Raw genomic sequence first — 21,337 nt, forward strand, 5'->3', positions numbered from 1 at the left:
AGAAGTCAAGTAGGAGCAACTTAGAATATCTTCGTTGAAGAGATATAAAGAGCAGTTTATCAGACTCAGAATTAAGAGAGAAGAACTATAAGAAGGGGCCGCATATTCCCTTATGTGCCAGGTGACTTTTCATTTCCCCCAACCCCATCATGAGCTGCATGCTCCCCATCCGCCCTTGGGGTCACTCTGTAAAGCAGCGGTTCTCAACCTGTGGGTCGCGACCCCTTTGGGGGTCGAACGACCCTTTCACAGGGCTCGCCTAAGACCATCGGAAAACACATATATAATTACATATTGTTTTTGTGATTAATCACTATGCTTTAATTATGTTCAATTTGAAACAATGAAAATACATCCTGCATATCAGATATTTATATTACAATTCATAACAGTAGCAAAATTACAGTTATGAAGTAGCAACAAAAATAATGAGGAACCGTATTAAAGGGTCACGGCATTAGGAAGGTTGAGAACCACTGCTGTAAAGGATCCAAGTATGGAACCACTAGAACCAGAACCTGGAAGCTGGGAGGTACCATAGAGGTCATTGAGAAGAAATCCCATATGTTCACAGATGAGAAAGCTGAGGCTTAAAAGTATGACTTTTACAAAGTCCCACGGCCACTGAGAGCAGAGTCAGTCCAGAACTCAGCAACACCTACCCCTTCAGGGCTTTTGTTGCTCAGCACCTCCCCAACCCCACCCCCCAAGGCCTGGGACTGTCGGGGAGCTGGGGAAGGTCTGGAGCATGCTGACTGTGGTAGAGGAAGAATGTCAAGCGCTTTCCCGGAAAACAGCCCATCAAACACAGAAATTACTTGGAGAACCTCCGGAGCTTGGAGGGAAGAAGTTTTTCAGCTGGTGCAGTGAGGGAACTCAGGACCTTGGATAAACAGCCGTTCAGTGCGGCCATTTGGATGAGCAGGGGCACCTCTGGGCTGGTTGTTCTTGACGTGTCCAGTGTAAGGGTGCAGATTATTTTTGGAGGCCACCTTGATGTAATGATAAAATTGGATATTTTCCATCCTCACACTTCATTTTACTGATTATATCTGAAAAGTCCTATGAGCTTGGAAAATAGCGTGCGCGTGAGAGAAACTGGTATTCAGATAAATGATGGAAGAACTATAATCTCACACGGTGAGCTTTCATACACAGGTTGTTGCTGACACAGAATTAGTTGTACAGAGTAGATGTCTTTGAAGAACTTCCCAAAGAAGAAAAACCTTCTATTTTAATCTGTTTAAGAACCCCAAAGGGAAGGGTTCAAATAAGTGTTAAAGTAGTGATCTGGTTCCTACATGCAGTCTTAAGTTTATTAATAATTTTGCTGTAAATATTTCTGTTTTATTCTTCTAGTCACTGTTGGTTTTCTTTTACAAATACAAAGAGTTTTTACATAAATGACGGAAGTGAGTTGCACTGGAGTCATGGTGTGTTGCAGCTATTGAAGAGATTTGTGTTCTATAACCTTGGCAATCCAATAAAAACATTTACCATCTCGTGGTCAAAGGGGCACATTCAAGCAAAGGGAAGAAAAGAAAACCGAGGTGGTGAGCTAGTTGTTTGCAATCATTTGAGTGACGTTCTTGGTTAAAACCACACTGATGATGACACCCTGGAAAGGCAGCCAGGTAACCAGGGTCTTGTTTTTGTTACAGAGTTAAAGGCCAGGCAAAGAATGATGCATGTCACGAACATTCATGGAGTGCTGACAGAAGTTGCCTAACAGGGTCCAGCCTATTCCCAGGGTGCCATTCCCAGGCTGTTCCTAGGCTCTGTGAGGGCGCGTGGGTTCTATATTAGGCTCTCTCGAGGTCTGGATGACTGAATAGAGTATGTGTGTAACTTACTTCACTTATGCTGTAGAAGAGAAACTACGTATTTAGAAAACATCCCGTACAATCTGAAAATCATTTCTTTACTCCTGTAGAACTGATATTTGAAATTAAGTATGGGATCAAAATAAAATTGTAACTAATAGAAGTTATATAGAAAAGTCAGAGCGACTCTGTGTAACAACAACCACCGCGGATGTTCCAGGCACTGTGCTAAGTATCTTAAATCCTGCACCTTTTTTCAGGGGACGTGTTGGAACAGCCTGTGAAGCACAAGGGAAACTGAGCCTAGAGCACTGAGGAAAGTGCCCAAGATCACACATCCACAGTAGGCGGTGGGACCATGATTTGAAGTCAATTTCCATGATTTTATCTAACTTCTAGGTCCCCTACATTATCCTTAACCTAATAGGACATTTTATCCTATTTTCACGAGAGGAAAACATTGCTTCTCGCTGTAACAGTTGTACCCACAGTGGTCTTGTCCTACGCCTATTTCCTAGCTCTTCACATTTTAATTTCTTGCTTATTAGCTGAGTACCAACACTTACAAAACTTTAAACTGTTTGGTGACCCCAACTTTACTTCCTTTCCCTTCTGTCACAGCTGTTGTATTACCTCATAAAATGGAGGCCAGCCTATACATGCCTAGGAGAGGAGATATCTGATGTGTGGCCTCACCTCCTCCACTAGAAACACTTATACTTCTTGTAATTTGGCTTCTGCTTTGAGGTAGAAAGAAAGCAAAGAAACGAATACTTAGTGCCTGAAAGTGCCTTATAGCTCACAGATTCCATTGGAGACTTAAATGTCCATTTCACGGAGGAGAGACTGTGACTTGCTTAAGGTCCCAGACTTAGTAAGAGTGACACTCTTACTAAGATGTTGGAATCCAGGTCATTCCAACTCCACAGTCAATGCTCCTTCTGTGGCACCACATGGCCACTTGAAAATAACCAATTTTTTTTTTAAGTATTTAAAGTGCAAGGGAGCAGAACAAGGGTTAGCAAGATCCATGCATTTTAAAACGCAATCTCTTAAAGAATATGCACCCCTATGTTCATAGCTGTGCTAGTTACAATAGCTAAGATCTGGAAACAGCCCAAGTGCCCATCAGTAGATGAGTGGATTAAAAAAAAGCTGTGGTACATTTACACAAAGGAATACTAAACAGCTCTAAAAAGGAAGGATCTCTTAACCTCTGCAACAGCATGGATGGACTTGAAGACTATGTTAAGCAAAATAAGCCAGTTAGAGAAAAACAACTATCACATGATCTCACTAATATGTGGAATCTAATGAACAAAATAAACTGATGAACAAAATAGGTCCAGAGGCATAGATACATGGCACAGAATGACAGATCTCAGTGGGGAAGGGAGAAGTAGAAGGGGAAGAGATTAACCAAAGAACATATATGCATATAAGCATAGCCCAAGGACACAGACAATAGTGTGGGAAAGGCCTGGGGTGGAGCAGGGGCTGGGTGGAGGGGGGCAAAAATGGGGAAAAGGGGGATATCCGAAATATGTATATGAAACAAAAAAGGAATATGCAAAATGTAACAATCCTAAATAGATCAAGAAAAACGATGCTAGGCAAATATGCTGAAGCTTTCAGCTTTAAGTATGAGGCATAGCTGTGTTGTGGGACCACTTGTCTTACCTTGGGAGCAACATAAAATTTAGTCTGTCAGCTCTGTCCCTCTCTGCCTTGTACAGCTGTGTTCTTTCCTCCACCAGATGTTCCAGATTTCGAGAGTATAGCTGTAGACGTCGGATCAAGGTGTCCATATAACTTTCACTTTTCTGGTCATGAAAAAGGCTGTGGGTAGTAATATATAAAGAGCTCTTCCAGGTTGTTAAGAAAACATGAACATCCATTATAACTATCGGCAAATATGATGAACAGGTAATTAAACAAAGAAAAAATAAAAATGGCTGACACCTACCAAAAACATTTAACCTCAGGAAAAATGAAAGAAATATAGAAATAAGATTAACAAAAAGCAAGAAAGAAAGAAAGAAAGAAAGAAAGAAAGAAAGAAAGAAAGAAAGAAAGAAAGAAAGAAACAAAGAAAAACAAATGTTATAACAATGGTAATCAATGTAGGTAAGAAGAAGGCATATATGCATACAACCTTCCTGGAGGGATAGCTGGTAAAATGTGTCATAGCTTTAAGAATACACATACCAATCAGTTCATTAATTCTGCTTCTAAGAATTATTTTAAGGAAACAATCATGTATGTGCTAAAAGTTAACTACAAAGCAAGTCACAGCATTTTTTATAATGGCAAACATTTGAAAATAACCTAAATGGGTAACATAAAAGTAGTTAAAATATTATGGTACAATGGAGTACTAATGTAGCATTAAATATGAATTAGAATAGTTAAGCACAAAAAGATACTACTTCTCTATTGCTCATGAAAAAGTTCGTATAATAGCAAAAATTATAATCTCATTTTTAATTTTTGAAAACTGGTGGCCATCTACTCACAAACAAATGATGTTTGTACTTTCTTGTTTGCTTATTCATTTTCCAAAATTTTAATAATAAATATTTTACAATAAAGGAAAAACTTTCTTTTAAAAAAAGCTCTAGAGGTGATAAATGAAAGTATATGAGGAGAACCAAGAAAAGCAAAGTTGAGCCTTACATGATCTCCTCAGAATGGAAAGCCAGGATCCTAAAGCAAAAAACCTAGCTCTGAATGATTTTGTTAGACCAAGGAGACTTGGATGAGGTGCCAGCTTTCTGTGACATGAGCCTATGACAAGCCTTGGTGCTGAGCTGGCTCAGAGGCATGCTGAGTTCCTGCAGAATTGTTGTGGGAATCAGAGATGATGTTGGTAACACATATGGCACAATTGAAGGGGCTGAACAAATCATACCATTTTGTTATTACAACAACAGCAATTATAAATTATAATTTATACAGTCAAGGAGAAGATGGCCTACATCACCATCCCCTTGGGATGTGGAGGGATGATTGTTAAAAATTCAATCCATTCCTGAGTCCCATTGTAGACCTATAAGACTGGAAACTGCTAGGCTTGAAATTAAGAAACAGAATTTTTAAACAAGTTCCCCAGGGAATTTACTAGAAACACCTAGAGTCTAGTTGGTAGAAAGGGCAAGGGAGCAGGTGTAAAGGATGAAGATGGATATCTTATTTCATGATGAATTGATTTAATTAAACATTTCCTCAACCTTGGCTGCATTTTAAAAAAATTGGCTGCAAGTTTTAATCATCTAAGGAGCTATTAAAACTCCCGATGTCAGCCTGCTCCCCAGATCAATGACATCAGATTCTCTAGGGTAGACAGACGATCAGGGGCCCAGTTTATCTCCAAGAGTTTACATGTCATCTGTCACATGTACAAGCTCATCTGCTCTTAGTAACAGGTTTGTGAAGCGATGAAAAGTGGGCAAGAATTAAATCGCTTATTATTTCCGGCTCCTTTCCCCCAAACGACAGCTTAGATCTACCAAATCAATGACCTCACTTTGATTAACTACACTCTACTTCTTCAGCCTTGGGCTTTTAGCCTCGTTAAGTATCTGAATGACTTAATGAGAACTACAGAAAGTTAGAGCTGGAAGGAATTGTATAAATGATCTTGTTCAGTCCAATTTTACTAACAAGAAAATTGACACCCAATTAGGATAAGTGTTTTGCCCAATGTCCCACAGCAAGCTATTATTAGAAACTGGGTCTCCTCTCTCACTCCACTGCTATTTTTCTCACTCTGCACTGTTTCTAACAGAAAACATGAGAAATCTAGAATTCAATCTTACTGGATAATTGTGTGTTACTTTTTTTAAAAAATCCTGAATTATAGTCTGATTCATGACTCAAGTCTTAAGGACGTAGGGCCAAAGTTGCTGATCCTAAGATTTATTTTTTTTTTTTTAAGATTTGAAAAATTTAAGAAACTTGGTGATCTTAAGAATTATCCAGGGACTTTACAGATTTCCAGGACCCATAACAGACTTCTAAATTCTAATTACCTGCAGAAGGGTCAGGGAACTATATTTTTAACAGACATACTTATGATTAGTCAGAATATAGTTTTTAATCAGGCAAGTTTTGCCTTTGAGTATTTAACTTGCCAAGTGATTATTTCCCAGAGAAAATGGTCTGGTAGTCTCCATATCATTTTAATTTTTCTGAGGTAGGTGCTCCAGTCTGGGGTATTTCATTAGAATAGGCATTCTCATTCTTAGGTGCCACTGAATGTCAACTATTGTTAGAATGATCTGAAATTGGTGAGAAAGAAAGCAAAAATGTCAGCAATACCCAAATATCTTGGCCAGTGTATTCTCAATTTTCTTGAAATCTGGTCTCTTTTCTGGATCTTCCTCCCAGCAGTTTTTTACAAGTAGATATACCTGGAAGGAAGAAGGGGTGGATTAGCTCAGGGGGTGGAATCCTATCCTATTTTCTTCCAGGATGGGAGTAATTGAGGCAACGACTATTTTAAAAACATCTCAACTCTGACAATGAGGATGAGGTCGCCCAGTTGTCTGCAGTGTATCTCAGGCATCACCACCTGTACTGCCTTGCCTAAGCCCTTCCCTTAGACACTGAATTAATGAAAAAGGTGATATTGATTTGGACAAGGCCAGATTGATGGGAGAGACAAAATCTTTACATGCATTTGCAGGGTGTGTGTTGGGAAGAACAAGAAACAGTTGGGTTCAGTGAGTATGTGACAGTGACTGTCAATGAGAGCGAGGCACTTCAAGCAGCATTTTTAACTGTGGCTAACAGTGGAATTGCCTGGGAGAGTTTACAAAAGTTCTTTTGCCCAGGCCCCAACCTAGGAGATTCTGACTTAACTGGTTTATGAAGGAATCTTAGGGCTCTCGGATTTAGCAAACAAAAATATAGAATACCCAGTTAAACTCGAATTTCAGATAAACAATGAATAATTTAGCATAAGTATGTCCCAAGCATGGGCAAAGGACAATTATATATATATATATATATGTATATGTATATGTATGTATATGTGTATAGATATATAATTATTTTCAGTACATATTAATATAAAATGTTTATTATAGTATTAAATAATATAATTATATATAATTAGATTATAATTATAACGATATTATAAGATTATACTATAATTATAACTATCTACACTAATAAAAGAGAAACATGGTAATTGGCGTATGACCGCTACCCTTTTCATTGGCTAATCAGAGAGATATGCAAATTAACTGTCAGCCAAGATGGCGGCCGCAGCCAGGCAGCTTGAAACTAACATGAGGCTTGCTTGCCTCAGTGACGGAGGATCGTTGGAGGAAACCAACGTTCCCCATCTGCAGCTGCAGGCCTCTGAGCGGGCAGTTTAAGAAACATTGTAACAAATACCGCCGGACTTCAGCCAGCAGATTCGCAACATTGTAAGCAAAGGCCAGAAACCTACTTTCAGCCATGGAGGCCTAAGAGCTGGAGCCAAGCCTCAAGGTAAAGCTGGCCCAGAATAAAAAAAAAAAAAAAACAGAAAAAAAGGAGTGGTTGGGAACTTCAGTCACTCCCAGCCTGAAAACAGCCCTCAGCCCCTCACCCAGACTGGCCAGGCACCCCAGTGGGGACCCCCACCCTGATCTAGGACACCCTTCAGGGCAAACCAGCCGGCCCCACCCATGCACCAGGCCTCTACCCTATATAGTAAAAGGGTAATATGCCTCCCGGCACCAGGATCAGCGTGACAGGGGGCAGCGCTCAAACCCCCTGATCGCCCTGTGGCTCTGTGTGTGACAGGGGACGGTGCCCCAAAACCACAATCAGCCCTACCCTGAATGTGACTGAGGTTGGCATCACAATCTCCCAATCTGCCCTGCTCTGTGCATGACGGGGCGGCACCCCAACTCCCCAATCGGCCCTGCTCTGAGCCCGACCATGGGCTGCACCTAGGGATTGGGCCTGCCCTCTGCCACCCGGGAGCAGGCCTAAGCCAGCAGGTCATTATCTCCCGAGGGGTCCCAGACTGTGAGAGGGCACAGGCCAGGCTGAGGGACGCCCCCCCCCCCCCCAGTGCACAAATTTTTGTGCACCGGGCCTCTAGTATTATAATAAATAATTGCATATAACGTCATAATTATAATGGAATTATTATGATACATAGTCTATATATTATTATTGCATATATAAAAGAGAAGTGAGGAAGGGGAGGTTCAAGGGAAGGTGAAGACATGAGGAAGTCCATGGAAACCTCATCTCACTATCAGTGGCTCGCAGCTTTTGTTGGATTGGAAAGCATGGTGCAAACCATTAGTTAATTCTTTACTTTAGTCAGGAATAGGATGACAAACGGTATCAGGTGCAGTCCCTGCCCGTGTTCTTTGCCTCGGGGCACCCCGGGAAGAGCTAGCTGTAGGCATGGCATAGCCCTTGCCTGCCTGCATTCACCACCAGATGATGCCTTTGCCTTGGCACATGGTCTGCTGACGGCCTTAAAGAGGCATGGGCAAACCCAACCCACAGCCGGGCTGACGCAGCACCGCCCAGTGAGACGGGGGCACTGCCACGTCATCTAATTTCAGGCCTGCATTCTATTGGAACCAGCTACTAGATATGAAATCTTTTCTTGCTTCCAATTCCAGAACCATCTGACTACATGAGTGAATGGAGGAGGAAGAATGCTTTAGTAGAAAAGGTTTTAAGCAACATGTGGCTGTCCTCAGGCTAGAAAGAAGTGTTGAGAAGGGATATGCTGACGTGTGGGGAGGAATCCCAGCATCCTGAAAATCAGGGTTTGGGGGATAGAATGAGACCAGGATAGGAGCAATTCTATCTTAGAACCTTGGGGATACAACCTGCCTTTAATATTGAAATAGAGAAAAGAAGAGTAAGAACGGCCCATACACACTCAGCTAGGCTGGCCATAAACCTCACCTGGAAGGATACTTATAAATTGAAGGAAAATGTTTCTATCTTTATCCCACAAGGGACAAACAAAGGGTTTTATTTTTAAGACCCTAAAAACTTTTAAAACACGTTATTTACTATCTTTGGGGATTATAAAAGCTCAGATAAAATCCTAAAATAAATTTAGAAACTTTCCCCACAGGCTTTAAAAGCCTTTGCGAGGGATTATTAAAATAAATTAAACAAATGCAGAGACAAAAACTCAATTTCCTTCAGATGAAGAATAAAAGGAGAAAAAGTACCCTTCCCTATTGTTTCCAGATGTTGGCATACTTATTTTTCAATCCCTAGGTGGTATTTACAAGCCTGGCCAGTGTATCACATGGGCATCTTGCTTTGTGAGCTCTAGGGACTGAGAATGGAACGTGTGCTTAAGGAACCAGCTCTTTCCTGAGTTCAGAGAAGTGGAAACATATAAGGTTAGGGTGACAGGCTGATGATGGTTCCCGGACAAATGTCCGTGTTCTAACCCCTGGAACCTGTGGATGTGACCTTATTTGGAAAAAGTATCTTTGCAGATGTGATTACCTTTGGAGTCTTGACTTGGGGAGATTATTCTGGATTATCTTGGTGGGCCCAAATACAATCACAGGTATCCTTATATAGAAGGCGGGTAGAGGGAAATTAGAAAAGGAGAGGAGAGAAGAATGTGACTACCACCAATCAGAGATTAGGGTGTTTGCGCCACAAGCCAAGGAATGTCAGCCAGCAGAAGCTTCTGGAAGTAGCAAGGAATGGACCCTCCCCTAGAGCCTTTAGAAGGAGCATGATCTTGCTGGCAATTTATTTCAGACGTCTGGCCTCCAACAAATACATTTCTGTTGTTTTAATCCATGAAGTTGTGTGTGGTAATTTGTTACAGTGGCCCAGAGAAACTCACTTCCAGCTCCTTCTCCTCGGCTGTTTCCAGGAACAGATCTGGGCGGAAGGGCTTCACTCCATTGGAACTCTCCACTCTGAAAATCTTCTCTGATGGGATGAGAATAATTCAATTACAAGAGAGAATGCAGCATGTGGAACGTGGAGCAGCGGTCAGATTCTGAACTGGCTCACTGACTCCGATGGGCCAGCGAGAGTGCCGCAGTGCCTCGGCCAGCAGTCGGCAGAGGGATGCCGAATGAGCCACCAGGTTAAGGGGTCTCATACCCACCTAAACCCAGGAGGCTATCTCTCAAATTAAGGGCACTCACCCTATGAAACTCAACCCAGACACCACTGCCTTCAGTGGGCTTCCTCTGACCAAGACTCTAGCCTGCAATCCTGCCATCCCTAGTCACCCCTCCCCCCAGACAGTTAAGAGTTGGCACAAGTAAGTGCTCAGTAAGTGAATGGAATGAAATATTGAACCACACCCCCCCCAAGGCCCCAAGGGGACATGTGACAAAAGTATAGTCAGTGGTGGCGAGCCTTTTGAGCTCGGCGTGTCAGCATTTTGAAAAGCCTTAACTTAACTCTGGTGCCGTGTCACATATAGAAATTTTTTGATATTGGCAACCATAGTAAAACAAAGATTTATATTTTTGATATTTATTTTATATATTTAAATGCCATTTAACAAAGAAAAATCAACCAAAAAAATGAGTTCGCGTGTCACCTCTGACACGCGTGTCATAGGTTTGCCATCACTAGTATAGATCTTAGTAGGAACTAAAATATGTATGTCCCACTTCGGTGATCTAGTTCAGGTGTTAGACACATGGCTGTTAGAAATCAAAAGGAAAGAGGGAAATTATAAGGGGAGATTCTTTTTTAAAAAAATACATTTTTATTGATTCCAGAGAGGAAGGAAGAGGGAGAGAGAGATAGGAACATCAATGATGAGACAGAATCATTGCTCAGGTGCCTCCTGCACACCCCCTACTGTGGCAACCTGGGCATGTGCCCTGACCGGGAATTGAACCATGACCTTAACCAGAGCCACACCTGCTGGACGAGGGAAGATTCTTTAACTAACAATAACACTGATGGTAGTGACACCTGGCAGTGGTGTATTGTTTTACTCTCTTCAGAGCACTCAACATTCATTCATCTAATCCTTCCAAAACCCCTGTGAAATAGGTAGTGCAGATATGCCATTCATTGCTTTTACAGCTGAGGGACAGAGATGCGGTCACACAGATCAGGGTCCCTGTCAGCCAAGAATGCAGGTTGGCCAGCTCCCAGCAGGGCAAATGAAAGGGTCAGACTCTTACCATTCTGGTCGCGGCAGCATTGTGTGTAGAAGGTTTCCCTCCGCATGATGATCTCCTGTGCGATGATCCCGTAGCTGTACACGTCCCCTTTCTGAGAGATGCTGGCTTGGCGGAGGTGCTCTGGGGCTGTCCACAGGTCTGGACATTCAGCATGGAGATTGCAAAGTTAAGGGGGTGAGCAGCCCATAGTCTCCAACCTGCTTCTGTTCTTTAAGTCCCTACACCATGCACCCTGAATATGAGTGGCCTAGAGTTTATATGGTCCCAGACTTTTGAGAAGTTTATGCTAATAATGGCGTTAAGGGTAGAACACACACCATTTAATCTGGCTATGTAATGCCAGGATTTGGGTGAGGTCATATGGCAATGTCTTCCCTAACACTGCTAGGATCATAGTCCTAAACACCCTCAAGGTCTACCTAGAATAGCACCTGGTGTGCAGGAAGTGCTTGTAAAGGTTTGTAGGATGAGTGCACTAGAATGAGAGGCTAAGAGGGTTTAACAGCTTACGGGACATAAGGCATAAACCTAGGAAAGCCTTTGTAAATGTTTAAAAATAAAGACAGCACATTCAAACAAAGAGACTACGACTGATATTTTCCAGATGTGACACACTGGCAGCCTCCAAGTCAGCTATTGCCCAGCGATGTGTGTTCTTGGATTCCCTCCGTGTTCTTTAAAACATAATGCATACAATTTACTCCCATTTTACTACTGGGCCTGCCCCTCCTCAATGCTTCCCACCTGGTCCACTTCACAGTGAAGGGCTCCTGTGTTCCGTGTTTGGCTCCTGCAGACACTTGGGTTTTTGTCTCTCATCACTTATCTCATTTGGTAATAACAGGGCATACAATTGTTCTCCAGAATCACCTAGCTCCTTGTAAGCTTTTTGAGATTTGTATGTTTGGCAGTTTTGATGGAAAAAAATCCATAGATTCATGCTGTCGGGTACAGTGTTAGGCTTAGGACAAGGCACATTTTCCTCATGTGGCTTTTCCATCCAAATACTCATTGCCTTTTTGAATTGATGTCTTGTGACTTTATGTGTCTTGTTATTCATGTGGTTTGGGGTTGTAGGAAAGGTACGTACAGCTACTTATGCTAAAATTCAGGTGACCGACAGCACAGATAGGTCGGTGTAACCGAGTGCTGTTCAGGAGGATGAGATTCGACCTGTGATTTTCTGTCATGTTGGGTCATCTAATGAGGGAGAGTTGTTCCACTACATGATGAATCAAGCTGGGCACACAGTAGGTCTTCAACGAGCACTTACTGGGTTGAGTCCAATGTCTAGCATGCTTGATGTGACTGAAGAAATTAGGGGCAGAATTATAATTTTCTATTAAGGAAAAACTAAAGGGTTGTAAAATAGAATTGAAGTGGAATTTATTGTTTGGACCTAGACGGTATTTTCAATCATATATGAGTGTTAGATTTCTGAGTCCATAACCCTGAGTTATATAGTAAAGAATGGGTAAATATTCAACACAAAAGCTCTTTATACTTTACAAATCATTTTTCTTTATGTCACTCTTTTTGACCCCTATTACAATCTTAAAAGAGATAAGAATATATTTTACTGATATGAGTTATTTTCCTTATCATTATCACAGATAAATAAATGATGTCTAGAATTTGGAAATGGGTCATCTGCCTTATACTCTATCTACTTGACCAAACCTCTTCACCTCTCTGAACCTTTATTCTGTTTTTTTGTTTGTTTGTTTTATAAAGAGAGAAGCTTAGACCAGAAGATTTCTAAGGTCTCTTACTACTCTAATCACCTCTATTTTTCACCCAGTTCTGCTTCCGCAAGCTAATAAGTTCCTCATGATTTCACACTGATATCAAGGGACATGGATGAAGGAAATCCACAGAGGAGGTTTATTAAATTCAAGAAACACTTGTTGAAAACTGACAAGGGGGAACTGTTAGAGAATGAGCCCACTGTTGCCTTTTGTGGCTCCAAGTGTTAATTTTCTGATCAGTATCACTATTTCTTGAGAGAATTATGTGGGCTTGTGAGAAAAGAGAAAGACCAGTGGGAAACTGGTTAAAATTTCATTACAGACCTTTTCTTGGAGGTAAAATGGAATTGCAGCCAAAATCGGTGATCTTCACCACCATCCTACTGTCCACCACGCAGTTGGTGGATTTCAGACGCCCATGGACCTCTGTCTTATTGGAGTGCAGATATGACATCCCCTGCAATTTTTCAGATGACAAGAAAGCAAAGAGATAAGACACTCTGCACCTGCTTATTTTAAAGAAAGAAATGACAGTTTGAACTCATTCCAGCATGCAGATAGAATCACACTAACAGATTTTAAAGTTAGTTCCATTAATTTTACTTTAAAAATACTAAGGCCCTAACGTTTGCTTAAGCACTACATCTAGTTTTAAATCTATTTAGGTGACATATAAAAGGCAGTTGTCCAAAGACTTGGATTAAGTAATTATCTATATACTAGAGGCCCGGTGCACAAAAATTTGTGCACTCGGAGGGGAGGGGGGGTCCCTCAGCCCGGCCTGTGCCCTCTCGCAGTCTGGGACCCCTCGGGAGATAACGACCTGCTGGCTTAGGCCTGCTCCCGGGTGGCAGAGGGCCGGCCCAATCCCTAGGTGCAGCCCCTGGTCGGGCTCAGAGCAGGGCCAATTGGGGAGTTGGGGCGCTGCCCCGTCATGCACAGAGCAGGGCAGATTGGGAGGTTGTGATGCCACCCTCAGTTATGCTCAGGGTAGGGTCAATTGGGGGGCTGGGGCACCGTCCCCTGTCACACTCAAGGCAGGGTCAATGGGGAGGTTGGGGCGCCACCCCCTGTCATGCACAGAGCAGGGCCAATCAGGGGGTTGGGGCGCTGCCCCCGTCACACACAGAGCAGGGCCCATCAGGGGGTTGGGGCACCGCCCTCTATCACCCACAGAGCAGGGCCAATCAGGGGGTTGGGGCACCGCCACTCTCACACTCAGGGCAGGGCCGATGGGGAGGTTATGGCTCTACCCCATCACACACAGAGCAGGGCCCGTTGAGGGGGGGGAGTTGGGGAGCTCCCCCCTATCAGGCACAGAGCAGGGCTGCTCAGGGGGTTGGGGCCCCGCCCCCTGTCACACACAGAGCCACAGGGCGATCAGGGGGTTTGGGCGCTGCCCCCTGTCACGCTGATCCCGGTGCCGGGAGGCATATTACCCTTTTACTATATAGGGTAGAGGCCTGGTGCATGGGTGGGGCCGGCTGGTTTGCCCTGAAGGGTGTCCTGGATCAGGGTGGGGGTCCCCACTGGGGTGCCTGGCCAGTCTGGGTGAGGGGCTGAGGGCTGTTTTCAGGCTGGGAGTGACTGAAGTTCCCAACCGCTCCTTTTTTTCTTTTTTCTTTTTTTATTCTGGGCCAGCTTTACCTTGAGGCTTGGCTCCAGCTCTTAGGCCTCCACCGCTGAAAGTAGGTTTCTGGCCTTTGCTTACAATGTTGCGAATCTGCTGGCTGAAGTCCAGCGGTATTTGTTACAATGTTTCTTAAACTGCCCACTCTGAGGCCTGCAGCCGCAGGTGGGGAACGTTGGTTTCCTCCAACGATCCTCCATCACTGAGGCAAGCAAGCCTCATGTTAGTTTCAAGCTGCCTGGCTGCTGGTCGCCATCTTGGCTGACAGTTAATTTGCATATCTCGCTGATTAGCCAATGAAAAGGGTAGCGGTCGTACGCCAATTACCATGTTTCTCTTTTATTAGTGTAGATAAAACCCTAAAATGCAAATAGACTGAACAGTGGAACAACTAACAACCGGTCGCTATGATGTGCACTGACCACCAGGGGGCGCATGCAGAACATAGTGGGCATTGGCAGCAGGCAGCAGAGCATGGAACATGATGGACATTGGCTGAGGCAGGATGGTTGAGCAGGTGAGCGGGGGCACCAGACCAAGGTGGGGTACCGGTTGTTGTCATTGGGGCTAGCCTGCTGGGCGCTTGCACCCTCTGCTGGCACTGGCCCCACTCACACCACTGCCAGTGCCAGAGCTGCCACTCGCACCTGCTGCTGGCGCCCAGCGCCGGCCCTGATCGCTCAGCACCGGCCCCGATCACTCAGCGCCGTCAGCAAGTACAAGCAGTGGCTGCTGGCCCCGATTGCCCCTCAGGGCTTTTCCACCTCCCTCTGCTCCTGAGGGGTGCTTGGGGCAGCAGCTGTTGCTTGCAGCCACTGCTGGCTCTGGCCCCAATTACTCTGCGCCATCAGCGGGTGTGAGTGGGGCCGGTGCTGTCAGTGCATGGGAGTGGCGGTAGTGGGAGCAGGGCTGCTGGCAGACAGGGGACTGGGGGCCATGGCGGGAGGGGCCGGGCGGGGACGTGAAGAATGTGCTGAGACCCTACCCCCCTATGCCCACCACAGCCTCACAGCCCACAGTTCCTTTCAAGGTGCATGAATTCGTGCACTGGGCCCCTAGTATATAATATAAAATGAAAGGTTGATCCTATTTTCTTAAAGTGTGTTCACTTACCACTTATTTGGTCTGTGACCTTGGGTATGTCTGGTCTTCTACTACCTCAATTAAAAAATATGCATAATAAGGCTTTGCTATTCTGAAAGGAGGGGCTTGGCTAGATTAGTTTCTAAAATTTAATGGATTTCAATCTATTGTGAAAGGGGAAGCCTGTTTTTCGCTGGTGTGCTTCCCTCGGCTGGCTAGAGGTGTCGTTGCAGACACTGGGTTTCAGCCTAGATCACAGGAGTGACATGTGGCAAATGGGGTATCATATAGCATTTTGCAAACGTATTCTGACGCTATGTGGAGGGAGATTTAAGACTGTATCAAATAGCTCACTCTTGGGAATGACTTTTCTTCATTCTTGAATGAGGCCCTGGTTACTGGTACTCCCATGTTTGGGGATATACATGTCCAAATTTTTTACCGCCTCCTACACGATGGTTGCCTGTGCTTAAGATTTTCTCTTATAAAGTTGAAGATTTAGTTGTTCTCTCTGCAGGTTTGTATTAGTTTAACTTCCAGCCAGTCTATGAAAACATGTGCCTCAAACCCAGAGTAGAAAGCATATAATCATCATAAGAAGACCCAGTATATATTGAACATTTACTTGTACCAGGCCTTATGCAAAGCATATGCATTATTTCATAAAACACTCCAAACAACCCTCTGACTATTAGTACTAAATAAGCACTATTTTTTATTACCATCTTACAGATGAAGAAACCAATGCAGTGAAGTTGAATAGCTTGCTTGACCTATTTTCCTGTATTTAATTTTCTAGATGTCTTTTGTGTTTATAGTTCTCTTACCTTAGCAATGTCATACAAGACAGAGATCTTAAACTCCCAATCCATGAATGTACCATCAGGGTAGGAAATTGTGTCATTTAAAACTTCCTGAACAGGAGAAAAAGGAAAGGAAGAAGATGAGTTGTCACAAGGAGGGAGAGTGTGGAGAGAGTATTGCAGGCAAATAATGATCTAATCATGAGGTCTTGGGCTCAGGAACACAGTGGAACTCTGTTGCCCTGGATTTCCTGAATGTACACAGGGTGGAGGGGAAAGCAGGTTTACAGTTGTGAGCACATGGAACACAGAGTTTATTCTTGTATTATTATTTATTAACTATTGCATTATTTTCCATACGAATAACTATAAACCTACTTTTGCTCTACCCAGTATTTCTTTTCTTCCCTATGTAAGAACCATTTGGTGGCTTTCATGACAAGGACATGAGCAGGAAATACCCAGAGTATCCAAAATTCTGGTCTTCCACTTGCTGGGGGTGAAGGAATGAGCCCATGAGCACACGCCTGCCTGGAGGGTGGGCTGGTGAGTCTGAACCACAAGTCGCTGGGCTGCAGGTCCTGTCTCATCAAAATTATATGAGTGTTTTCAAACAAGGAATTGCTGTTAGGAATTTCATTCACTAGGCTTATGTTTTTACTCACATGATCAATTGCATCCATTAATTTTATAGCTCTAAGTTGTTCTTTTTTTAAATATGTTTTTATTGCCCTAGCCTGTTTGGCTCGGGGGACAGAGCATCTGCCTACAAACCGAAGGGTCCCAGGTTCCATCCCAGTCAAGGGCATGTACCTTGGTTGCAGCCTCCTACCCAGCCCAGGCCTTGGTTGGGAGCATGCAGGAGGCAACTAATCAATGTATTTCTCTTACATCGATGTTACTCTCTGTCTTTCCCTCTCTCTTCCACTCTCCCTAAAAATCAATAGAAAAATGTCCTCGGGTGAGGATTAACAACAACAACAACAAGTTTTTATTTATTTTAAAAAGAGGGAGAGTGAGAGAGATAGAAACATCAATGATGAGAGAGAATCACTGATGGATTGCCTCCTGCAAACCCCTACTGGGAATCAGGACTGCAACCCAGGCATGTGCCCTGACTGGGAATCGAACTGTGACCTCCTGGTTCATGGATCAACACCCAACCACTGAGCAGCACCGGCCAGGCTATTATTTATTTATTTATTTATTTATTTATTTATTTATTTATTTATTTAGTTTAGTTTACTAAATCCTCTGTCCATAAGACAGAGTTCCTGGATTTTGTGTGAACTGTATGACCTAGAATTTTGAACTCAGTATTTTAACATGGTGATGTTTCTAACAAGATGATGGTTCTAAGCTAGTAAAAATTCTTCATAGTAAAGCTCTAATAACCTAACAATAGTTTCTTGTTTTGGGAAAAAGCACAATTTGACCTTTAGTTTTAAGTCAGGCACTATACCAATAATTTCAAGTGAAGGGTCCAAAGTCATAATTCATTTCAGATAAGGCTGGATGGGCTGTAGGTACCATGCCAAGTTAAGGAAGGGGAGTTATGCCGAGACACACTCTAAAGTAATTCTTTCCCTTAGCACCAGACATATTTTATATTTTGTTTATGTTTATTATCTCTTCATCTCATGAGCACATCGACTCTGTGATAATTTTTGTTCACTGCTGTTTCTGCAGCATCTCATTCAGTGTCTGGCTTGGAATAAATCTTTATTTAATAAATGTTTGTTGCTTGAATGAACCAATTGTTCCTACCCAAGGTTAGCCGCAGTATGGTATATTTATAAGGCAGGAAGAAAATTGTCTTTACCCCGTTTAGGTTGAAATGTTCTGATTTGTTTTCCCACAAAAGTAGTTTCTGATGGGATTTGCCATGGTTGGAGCCTGAAGGATGACACAGGGAGGGGACTGCCATTTGCCTTTGCACAGCCTTTGCTTTGAGGCTCATGGTACAAAGGTGGTTTCCTGTAGAAATTTCTGTTGTTGTCTGAGCCCAGGAGGACTCAGCAATGTCAGAAGGGGGTCCAGGACCATTCAGATAACTGAAGTTTCCTGCCTGAGGGTAGAGAGCCCCCCAAACTATAGGTATGATACCCAAATGTTTGCTGGGCATTTTAGGGAGTAAAAGACTCTGTAAAACCCTTTGACCAGGCTTTGTGAACTGGTATTCTAATCTCATTGAAATTAAATGAATCAGAGTATGGGATAGCCCTCATATAATTAATATCATTAGAAATGTTTTATTTACATTATAATTTTTTAATTTAAATGTTCATTTTCAGCATCATATGGTCTTTTTTTTTCTATGACCTTTTGATATGATGCATGAGAGTGATAGTTATTGAATTCATAGAATTAACCATATCTGATTGTACTATGCTCCTTATATACAACTGGCTTAGGGTTAGTAGTATTCTATTTATCATTTTTTAAATCAATATTCCTAAATATAAGTTAGCCTTTAATCATATTTTATTATCAACTTTATGCTAGCTTTGTTGAATGTTAAATGAATTTAGAATTTGTGTTTTTGGTTAATTTTAGAACAGTATTTATATACACACAGAGAATTACTTATTGAAGTTTAGAATTAAGCCAAAGCTGGTATTTTTTTTTGTAATAGAAATTAGAATTTCTCCTATTGTTATTAGCTTACTTAAGTTTTTACTTTTTGAGTCAAACTTTCATGATTGTATTGCATCTAAAATTTTTCTCTTTTTTTGGATTTTATAATTTAATAGTCTTTGAAGTATTCTTTCACAATTGAAAGTGTCTTTTTAATAGCTTTATTTTCTATGCCTACATTTGTTTATTTTTATGCTTCTTTTAAGTCTTAATTAGAAATATGAGAGACTTGTATACTTTATAGTTTAAAAAAGATAAGCAACTCATAAATGCATTTAAAACTCTACCTCTTTTGTAATGATTGAATTTTGAAAGTTTCTTTTCCTTAGGCCATAGTTATTCTTCTAAATTTTATATTGACTATTTAGATTATTTTTTTAAAGACAGAATAACATTTAGGGCTATGAGTTATTTCTTTGAGGATAGACCTGGGTTTATTTTGAAAACTACTAATCTTGTTTAGTTTAGTTTTGTTCTTTTATGGAAGCTTATTAAAAAATTAAAAATTTCTAAGGGGTTAAATTTCAAAATTATTTTTAAATGTTACTGCGTAATGAATATTTGGACCTCTTTAAAGCTGCTGCTGGCCCCAATCTTAGGATTCAGGCTTTGTTATAGGGGAGAATATTAAGGTTATAAAGAGACACTGGGTCTGAAAATAGTCCGAGGGCAGGGTGACCACACATTGTGGTTTGCTTGAGGTCAGTTGCAATTTATGTCTACAGCTCCAACAATTATGACAGTACCCCCTTTACTCGCAAAGTATCCTGGTAAATTCTATGGTCACCTCCGCAAAGGTTTATAAAAGGCTGAAAGCCCTCAGAACACATCCCAGAAACTGCTCCAGGTGAGGTTCAAATATTTCAATGCTCTTTGAAACAACTGTCCTCGATTCCTTCCTTCTCCTACCTGTTCCCCATTTAGTCCCATTTCTGCTGCACACCTGATTTTGTTTCTTGTAAGTGACTGTTTCTTGTATATGCCTGCCCTTCTGAACAATGTAATGATTTGCTATTCCTACTTGATGCGTGGTTGTTTCCAAGAAATCAACTTATTTCTGTCTTACTTTCTCTTTCTGCTTTGAACTTGCTCAGCCAGAGTACCTGGCAACACCTAGGCCATCCTCAGTCCCTCACAAGGGAAAGGATGGTAGGAATTAATACAGTAGCAGAACCAGGATTTATGAATTAGTTCCCTAATTCTTGTCTGGTGCTATCATAATGGCCACCCATTTTTTCTTTTCATACAAATCAAGTAAATATGCAAGTAAAATAAAATGAATTTAGAGGTAATTAGTCACTTTTCCAACTCTGTTCTCTCAAGTCTACACTCTTGAAAATATATAAATATGTGTATATGTATGTATATATATATATTAAGACATTGACAAAATCTGAGTGATCCAGTTTAGTAACATATGAACCCACCAACTTTTCCTGATACTTCTCCAATGTTATTTCACTAGGTGAACATCTAAAACTTTATATATATATATCTATATATAATTTTTCTATATGGGTGACCAGTTAGGAAATCGGAAATTGTCCTTACCCGGAGGGATCCTCGCTCGCAGTATTCGACCACCCCAAAGATCATGGTATCAAGCTTCACAGTTCCGTAGAATTTGGTTAGGTTGTAATAGTCAATCTGAAGCAACTAAGATAACATGTGTATTTACAAAGCAAGTCAGCCAGAAAGCAGCACCACAGTAAAAATTACTACGCTAATAAAACGTGTTTTAGGTCTTTGGGGAGATGATTTGGAATGTCAGTACATTTCTTAGTACGCATTGCAATGCATCTTACCAACCAGTCTTTCTTTCCTCGGCAAGGGGACTCGAATACAGACCTTTGACTACTCTCAAATAATATCAGGACCATTTTGTAGACATGCTATTAGATTTCCAACATGTTTTACACCATCAAACATCACTCTCCAACATTGGTTGGTAGAATCTTCAACACGAATAGGTATAGTCACCCATTTCTCGGCCTGAGGGCTTCTCTGTCAGCATCCCCAATAATGCCTTGCTGCCCCAGGCCCTCAGTGCTCAGGGGAAATGCAGTGATACTATTTCTCACTTAAGGGTTTCAAGCAAGGGACACATACCTTGTTCAGTTCTATCTTCTGCTTCTCTGTGAAATTGCCATCGTTGTGTTTGAGATCCTTTAGAATCACTCTCTGCAAAAATCAATTGAATTAAGAAGATAAAGTTGTAGCATCACTATTTATACGCGTATTATAATATTTTGTTTGTGCGTCTATCTTCCTACTATACTGTAAGCTCTTGAGATTAGCGACAGTATTTTGTTGATGTTTATGTCCCTTGGATACGAGAGGCTCAGGTTTGAATGTTTCTTTAAGAATGACTAAATGAGAAGGAAGAAAAAAAGGTTGGAAGGAAGGAATGAATATAGGAGGAAGGAAGGAAGGAAGGAAGGAAGGAAGGAAGGAAGGA

The 21,337-nt window shown here is 42.0% G+C and overlaps 1 protein-coding gene across 1 annotated transcript in view; it reads right to left on the reverse strand.

Moving 5' to 3' along the window:
* Positions 1–21,337, reverse strand: part of GUCY2C (guanylate cyclase 2C) — a 72,406-nt gene that overhangs the window by 12,521 nt on the left and 38,548 nt on the right. Inside the window, exons 14-21 of the mRNA XM_059682271.1 lie at positions 20,989–21,060; positions 20,431–20,535; positions 16,267–16,353; positions 13,051–13,183; positions 10,979–11,116; positions 9,667–9,755; positions 6,144–6,235; positions 3,504–3,662 (exon numbers count right to left, since the gene is read on the reverse strand). Coding sequence (XP_059538254.1) covers positions 3,504–3,662; positions 6,144–6,235; positions 9,667–9,755; positions 10,979–11,116; positions 13,051–13,183; positions 16,267–16,353; positions 20,431–20,535; positions 20,989–21,060 — 875 coding nt within the window. The remainder of the gene's footprint in view (positions 1–3,503; positions 3,663–6,143; positions 6,236–9,666; positions 9,756–10,978; positions 11,117–13,050; positions 13,184–16,266; positions 16,354–20,430; positions 20,536–20,988; positions 21,061–21,337) is intronic.

Source organism: Myotis daubentonii, chromosome 2 (assembly GCF_963259705.1).
Source record: "Myotis daubentonii chromosome 2, mMyoDau2.1, whole genome shotgun sequence".
Taxonomy (NCBI): Eukaryota; Metazoa; Chordata; class Mammalia; order Chiroptera; family Vespertilionidae; genus Myotis; species Myotis daubentonii.